The 8,188-nt window shown below is 37.0% G+C and overlaps 1 protein-coding gene across 1 annotated transcript; it reads left to right on the forward strand.

Annotated features, from left to right (window-relative positions):
• The first annotated feature begins 1,245 nt into the window (after positions 1–1,245).
• LOC130987159 (DEAD-box ATP-dependent RNA helicase 46-like) lies at positions 1,246–3,897 on the forward strand. Its single transcript, XM_057910798.1, has 4 exons — positions 1,246–2,051; positions 2,311–2,451; positions 3,277–3,342; positions 3,518–3,897. Exons 1-4 carry the CDS (start codon positions 1,743–1,745, stop codon positions 3,644–3,646), a joined length of 645 nt encoding a protein of 214 aa, XP_057766781.1. The 5' UTR covers positions 1,246–1,742; the 3' UTR covers positions 3,647–3,897.
• The last annotated feature ends 4,291 nt before the right edge of the window (positions 3,898–8,188 follow it).

Genomic DNA, 8,188 nt, shown 5'->3' on the forward strand with positions numbered 1-8,188 from the left:
ACCGTTATGTATGAGCGTCTCTAAAAACTGTTATGTATAATTTTTTTTATTAATTTTTTTAAAATAATATTATATTATCTTATATTATATTAAAAAATAGTAACAAATAAATTATTTATCCTAAAATTTGAATTTATTCCTAGATATGGACTTTGAAAAATAAAAAATTCATAACATTTTTTTATTTTATTAACACTTATATAAAATCTAAATTAAATATCTAAATTAGAAATCTAAATACCAAAAATTGAATATTAAAAGTGAAAAAAAAAGAAAAAAAAATTAGGAAATTTAGAAATTAACCCCCCCAAAACTAGAAGCCCTAGTTTTGTTCTTCCTCCCTGTCTCTCTCGACTCTCTCTCTCCCCTCTTGACTCCGCCGCCGGCGCCGCTGCCCCGAGCTAGCCCGTCGCCGCCCACCCTTGTCGCGCTGCGTCGCGCCGCTGCCGCCCACCCTCGCTGCGTCTCATCTCCTCCCCAAATCTCTCTCTCTCTCTTCGCGATCTCGCTGCCATTTCACCCTCATCGCCTCTCTCTATGGCCTCTGATGAAATCCGGCGAGCCGCCGCTTTCAACGGCTCTGTGCTCTCTATCCCTTCTTTGTCTTCCACAGAACCCCAAATCTAGAACCATAGGACTTCGACCTCTTCGTGCCGCCCTTTTCCGCCGACCTCTCCTCACGCAGCCTGTACACGCCCAAACCCCTTTCAATTCCTCAATCCCTCTTGCCCAATCACACGATTCGAATCTCAATTGTGTGGAAATGCCAAAGCTAGGGTTCAAATGAAGCTGGAGGGCTAAAATCTTCTTCTGCTTCCAATTGATTTGTTGCTGAGAAAGAGGATGTCCGTCGCTGAACTGAAGGAGCGGCAGCAGCCATGGCCGCCGGCACACCAGACCCTAATCACCTCTCTTTCTCCTCCAACTCCCGGCGAGCAGTGGCGGAAACGATGCCACCGGTCCACCTTTCTCTTTCCACAGAGAGCGGAAACGATGCCCCTTGCCCTGAATCTCTTGTACAGTCTTCACGTTTTTTGTTGTTAACCTTGAACATTGACCTGAATGTAATGCTTGATGTTATGCATGTTTTTTTGGTAAATGCATTTGTGCATTTTCTTATTTTTTTTAGGGTTTAAGATGTGAACCTTCAATGCGGGTTTTTTCCGCATTATTTTTGCTTCATTTTTCGTATTTCTATATCCTTGCATTTTTGTGTTTCGTTTCTTTCGTTTTTGTTATACCTGTTTCTTATGCCATTTGAAGGGTAAGTGTAACAGCTTTACGAGTAGGAAATTTCGAATTTATAAGGCGTTGATGTTAATGCATGCAGGCTTGAGTTCATGTTCTCAGTTCTGTGGTAAGAGATGGACAAATTATTGTAGCGAATCAGCTTTACGGGGATATTATTTCATGTCCATGTTAATGTTCTCACTTCTGTGTGTGTGTGTTTTGTTTATCTCTATCCAGTCAAGAGGTTGTAATGTTGTATTTGGTATAATTATGTGTGTATATTTTTGGCTGTACTTGGATTTGCTTCTTGCGTTCCTTATTGGGGGTTATTGGCTTGTGGCTTGAAACTAGTGCTCCTGTGTGTTTTGACTTTGAAGCAATACTCCTATCTTATATTATGCATATGTTTTATTGGATGTGGTGCAAGCTTGATGACCTTTGAGTGTGATGTTTATTCTTCATTATATGTTTTGTTGGGATAGCTGCAGGGTACGTAAAAGTGAAGCTTTGATATGGCTGCAGCTACGGCAGCTGCATCTTCTGCTAGTGTACGGTATGCACCAGAGGACCCTTCGCTTCCAAAACCATGGAGAGGACTGGTTGATGGTAGGACTGGAAATCTTTACTTCTGGAACCCCGTGACCAATGTAACCCAGTACGAGAGACCTGTTGCCTCCTCGGGTGTAAGCTCGGAACAGTCTAACAATGCTTTGGGTTCATCTGCTGCTGAAAAGGACCCACAGTGCCGTGGATCTCATGATGAAGGCAGATATAGCAATGCTGGTTCAGCAAAGTACACTTCTGATCCAGAAATTGACCAGGTGCTTCAAGTTGTTCTCTCATAAATAGACTCAGAAACAGAAAGTTCTCTTATCCAATTTACATAGATCTTCTCTATTTTCTTGAGCATATGGAGCTGCATATTATATCTCCTGCATTGTTTTGGAGTAATTTAAGAGCTTTTCTTTGCATTTTTTATGCATGTGATTTAACCTATAATGCTTGATGTATAATTTGTCTGTGTGTATTTTATAAGAGGCTGACAGTGTATAGCTTCATTTACATGCTACTGTGTTATAGTCTGCCAGAAACAGACCTGATTATTCACAGAGTGATCCAGATGTGGCAAAAAATGCTGTGCATAAACCCATTGAATCTAAAGGCCCAGAAACTGGGTTGTCTGTGGAGGCATATTGTCGTCGTCATGAAATTTCTGTAACTGTAAGCGTTCATCTATTCTGTTTATGTATTATTTGTGTACTAAATTTTTGCAGAAGTGACGTTCATCTTGGGACCAATACTCAATTGAGAATTTGAGATAGATGACTCATGACTCCTAGCCTCTACCAACTTACCTCCAATCTGGCTCCATCTAACTCCGAATTTGTGCTTAATCAAGAATTGAACCAATATTGTTTGTTGGATTTTGATCAGAGATGCAATGTCTAGCCTCTACCAACTTACCTCCAATCTGGCTCCATCTAACTCCGAATTTGTGCTTAATCAAGAATTGAACCAATATAGTTTGTTGGATTTTGATCAGAGATGCAATGTCTTGGCAACTAGGGAATAATGATATTTATTGTAGCCACATAGTCCAAGACCTCTTATGACTGACCTCATGCTTAGTAAAGCTTGGCAATCTTTTATAATGATAATTTTTGTATAACTGAGCTATTTACAGTTCAGATTTTGCTGTTTGCAAACTTTTGAAACCTAATTTTATTTTTGAAATGTATCATTTGAGACAGCACAAGAAGAGGCATAGATATTATTCTAGTTATGGTGTTTCCTTTAAGACGTTCTTGCAGAGTTCTTTCGATCTTCAGTTTTTCTTTTACCATGTCTACATAATCAGATGAGGTCCAAACCTGTTTAATTTTTAGTTTCAAGTTCCTTTGTCAGTGAACTTAGTCCTTTCTGATAATATAGTCTGTCTTTTCTGGTTATCCCTGTGTAAGTTACTTTCCTTTGTTTATTTTGATTATTAATTGTTATATTATTTATCAATAAATCTGAATTTATTGGTTGTATTCAATTGGCTAGGGAGGAAATGTCCCGCCTTTCATGTCATTTCAATCCACTGGTTTTCCTTCAGAGATATTAAGAGAGGTATGGGAACCACTTTTATCTCAAGAATTACATAGACAGATGCTCTTATGAATCTGAATTGTTGATCAAATGATTTTTTTTTTTTAATGTTGAAGTGCAACTTGATATCCAATGAGGAGTTTTAGAACTCATGACTCATGAGTACACTATTTTTCATTTAAACTTTCTGTTGCAGGTGCGATATTTGCTCCAGAGAGGAGCCAAATGTCGTACACTGTGTCACCCTGCTTTTGGGACTTGCTTATTATTGGAGTGCTCTTACAGGTCCTTCAATTCATGTGAAGGGCTTCTTGACTCACACTGAGGACTTGCCTTCTTGGTGATTTATAAACTGGCCTCTGGTCAGAAGAGAAGAAGAATCATACTCTCACTCTTGCTCACATCAGCAAATAGTGCCTGATAACGCTAGAGGATGAGGCTTCTTCTTTTCTTGGAAACTTGCATAAGTTCATGACAAGCCAGTCCTATTTGGAGCAGTAGTGCACTACATCTGCTTATACAGATCCTTAATTTTCTTTTCTTCTTTTTGTTCCCCTTATCTCTGTTTCTCGCCCTCTCTCTTCCCCCATCACAATTCCCAGGCACAACAAGCTGCTCGCCCTCTATGTTGCTTCTCACTACAAGAATTCGCCAGATGATTGTATCAATTCATTTGTTTACCATTGTTACTACTATCGGTATATTTACTCTTCATCCCACAGGTCCAGTTGATGAGTCCAAAAATCATCTTCCTGATATTTTGTGTGTTATTCAGGTATGTCATTCTAATTGGTGATCTAATAAGTTGCTAGTTCGTTTCTTGCCTATTAGGTGATATAACCAAACTATCTGAAATAAAAATCATATTTCAATATATACTAAATAAATGTGCTTGAACTTCATATTAACTTATTGTGTTAGCTAGAAAATCTGGGAATGGTTTTTAGATCAACACTTTGTTTTATGTCTTGAGTGATAACTTTGAAATTCTCACTAGCCTGTATCTTTCATCTGGTCGATGAAGACATTTATCATTGACTGACCTTGACCTGAACTGGTTCTTGAAAAAGCTGATTACTTTGTCCTTTTTCATTTCAGTATATGCTCTGAAGGTTCGTTGCTGTCTTTACTTGTATGCCCATTTTTTTTTTCCTTTTTGGATTATTTCCACCTCTTTTGTTTGTCACTTTAATAATTCTGAAGGTAGCGGTCATTCTTCATTTTTCACTAAATCTCTATTGCAGATTACTTTCACGAGGAAGAAGGATTTCAGGAAAGAGCAACTAGTTCTTGAGGACTTAGTGCTAGAATACATAGTATGATAGATTTTTGTTTTAGCTATAAGATAGTTGGTACTTTCAATTTTGAATCGAATATGCAATGATGATGTATACTTGATACTTGGTTCATTTGGATGGTAATGTATGAATATTTTGGATGATATATAAAATTGTTATTGTTGATTTTATCATTTTGTCGTTTTATAAAAATTGCAAAATTTAAAAATATACTACAATTATAAAAAGTGCAAAAAAACTGTTATAAAAGGTGCAAAAAATCGTTATGTATTCTAATCAAAGATAACGGTTAAAATCGTTATAAAAACTGCAAAAATCGTTATAAAAAGTGCAAAAAATCGTTATAAAAAGTGCAAAAAATCGTTATAAAAAGTGCAAAAAACTGTTATGTATTCTATCAAAGATAACGGTTAAAACCGTTATAAAAAGTGCAAAAAACTGTTAACTATGATAAAAAAAAAAATTAATACATAACGGAAAAATCTTAATACATAACGGTGAAAAACCGTTATGTATTCTATCAAAGATAACGGTTAAAACCGTTATAAAAAGTGTAAAAAACTGTTAACTATGATAAAAAAAATAAAAAAAAAATTAAAAAAAATTAATACATAACGGAAAAATTTTAATACATAACGGTGAAAAACCGTTATGTATAACCTTTATAGATAACGGATGCGTACTGTTATGTATGACGCATCGTACCGTTATCTATGCTACTATACATAACGGTTTTGAAACCGTTGTGTATGACGTATAGAATAGATAACACCACTATACACAACGGTTTTTTTGCTCATAGATAACGAATAAAATCCGTTATCTATGAGCGTTTTTCTAGTAGTGCATTTGACTGAGTGATTCATCGTGCTGGGTCTGGTCAGCCCATATAACTAAGATCTCGGTGATTGTCAATTAGGATTTTGACCTTGAGTAGGGCGTCATCCCAATGTATAGACTCACACTATGTAGTTGTCACAATAAGATCTTATTTTACCACGATAAGCACAGTAATGACTAGAATGACTTAGTTTGCTGTCAGTTCTCGAAGTACTAGAAGGTGATATTCTCACAGTTAGAAAGATACACTAAGCATCAACCTATCTTTTGACCGATAGTCGGTAGAAACAAAGCAACTTCTGGAATCCCAAGAGGAGAACCAGGGCAGATAACTAGTATGATAGAGTTTTCAACAAAATGTCAGGACGTGCTCCAAATATGGTGGACACTTATGAGAAACGCGTGAAGGAGTTCGCAAACGAATGGCGTCATGAGATATTCAATTCCCCTACCAAGCCAAAGAAATATTACGTAGGAACAACCAACGAGCAAGACTCTCACCATCGAATCACTGCTACCAAGGGAGAATGGGAAGACTCCGACACAATCTGGATATACACCACCTCAAGATGTGGTGAAGGAAAGAAAATGGAATGAAGAAAACAACAGAAAATTCGAGAATAGAAAAAGAACTTTAGAATAAGACTTAAGATCTAACCCAGCCTCAGAGCCAACAACCTCACACTAGAAGGGTGATTGTTTCGGCTATAGTATCAAAAGCTCCATCAATAGGAATGCTCAAAGGAAGCAAGTATTTGTTTTAAACTTCAGAGAACTTGAGCACTATGTCTCATTAGCCCCAAAGTTGAATTACTTGACTTATGACTTAGAACTCGTTGTGGTTGTGCACGTGTTGGAAATTTGGAGATACTATCTCTACGGAGTTAAGTGTGAGGTCCTTATAGCTGACAAGAATTTGAAGTGCTTTTTTGAGCAAAGAGATTTCAATGTAAGACAACAGAGACGATTCGAATTAGTGAAGAATTATGATGGTACTATCAATTGGAAATTAAGATAAGATGTTTCACCACTAAATATGAAGTACTGATTGGTGATTGCCTTATTCGGTTTAGTAATTGTTCACCATCCGGAGATAATATCAAGCTGTGTAGTTGCATCAATAGTTAAGTGTGAATTGCAAGAAAGGATTATGAAAGCACGAAATGAAAATGGATATTGGTGAGAAAATGTGTCTCGCCTTAAGAATAAGAAAAACGAAAGGATTCACGAAAGTCAGGAATAGTGCACTAGTGGTTAGTGGAGGATTGTGGATGTATACACTGAATATTACGTCTCGCAGTTAAGAAAGTATGTGATTAAGAAAGATGAGATAGTCCAAGCTCAGGGCTTAAGTTATGAAGAGAAATCAGTTTAGTGACTAGATTGCAAGGTTCAAGTGTTACGAGGCAATAACATTGTTCTCGTCATGTAGTGGAACCATCACAGGATGGAAAAGGCTACAAAAGAGATGAATGAAACGAATGACTAGTATCACAAGCTAGAATACCAGGTATGCAAATTTCGGGACGAAATTTATTTTTAAGGGGGGTAGTATGTAATGCCCCGCTCTTTTAAATATATATTAGATTAAACATGTGCATTAGTTATAAAATTCTTTTAATTATTTATTGTGACTATTTTATTCAGATAATATTATTTCAGCAAAAGTCTGTATAAGAGATACAGAGCTGCGATTTAATATTCAATCATGAATCAAACCAATAATTAAATTATTGGTTTAGCTACACGTTTGAGACCTTGCATTACCAGTTGATTGATTTAATCAATAGTATTAGAAATTTTAGATTTATAACCGATTTCATAAATCGTGTTATTTAAATCGAATTGCTAGAATTATAACTCGAGTTTATGTTAATAATAATTTTATTATTTCACGCTTTATATGTTTAGTACTAAGTCGCGAATTAATTTCGACTTTCACATATTAAATCTCAAGATTGAGGATTTAATTTATATAAATACGACGAGTATTTATTAAACGAGAATTGGAGAATTATTACAGGAACTAGGAGAAACTAGATCACGGCACTACACGTATGTCTCGATTTTTTCATCCAACACATCAATTCCTACACTATTCCTACACTATTCCACCTTCCCCTTCAACGTATCATTACTGCAACAATTTTTTCAAAGTTGCAATATCTTCCATGCAATCCAAAAAGCCCCAATTTCAGGAGCAGATGATCACGCCGAGAGCAAAGTTTTCAAAGGTGGCAGAAGAAAATCACGCCAATATCCACAATTTTCAAAAGCTGCAGATTTCCATCGTCTGCAATCCAAAATCTTCAAAGATTCTACAGTAATCCTCTCCAACTCCCTACACAAATTTCAACCTTCATAATTTCCATTGTCTACGGAATCCACTTATAAATACATAGCATATCAGTTAACACACAGCTCACTCCACTCTAGCAAGAACCACACCCGTGCAGAGAAAGTGAAGCCAATCACAACTTTGCATACTTCTTAAGCTCAAGTGAGCTCCCTTCGCCGGGCTGTTTCTTCGCCGACCGGCCACTAGGCTCTGAACCGAGAACGTGTACTCGTTCCTCCATCTTCAGGCTACCAAACCCAACAATCGAAAGGCCGAAGCCTTCTCTATATTTTCCTGACCAAAGGCCGCAATATCCTTCGGCGGCCAACGTCGAATTCCCGACTTAGCCACCGGCCAACTTACGGCCTTCGTTTCTCACTATCCTTACGAC

This window comes from Salvia miltiorrhiza, chromosome 5 (genome assembly GCF_028751815.1).
Source record: "Salvia miltiorrhiza cultivar Shanhuang (shh) chromosome 5, IMPLAD_Smil_shh, whole genome shotgun sequence".
NCBI classification, from domain to species: Eukaryota; Viridiplantae; Streptophyta; class Magnoliopsida; order Lamiales; family Lamiaceae; genus Salvia; species Salvia miltiorrhiza.

Bases quoted from the DNA above. Each gene is read 5' to 3' on its own strand.
- LOC130987159 (XM_057910798.1), top strand. From the start codon at position 1,743: ATGGCTGCAGCTACGGCAGCTGCATCTTCTGCTAGTGTACGGTATGCA. The intron at 2,052-2,310 runs GTGCTTCAAGTT...ACTGTGTTATAG, and splicing joins CTGATCCAGAAATTGACCAG to TCTGCCAGAAACAGACCTGA. The intron at 2,452-3,276 runs GTAAGCGTTCAT...TCAATTGGCTAG, and splicing joins GTCATGAAATTTCTGTAACT to GGAGGAAATGTCCCGCCTTT.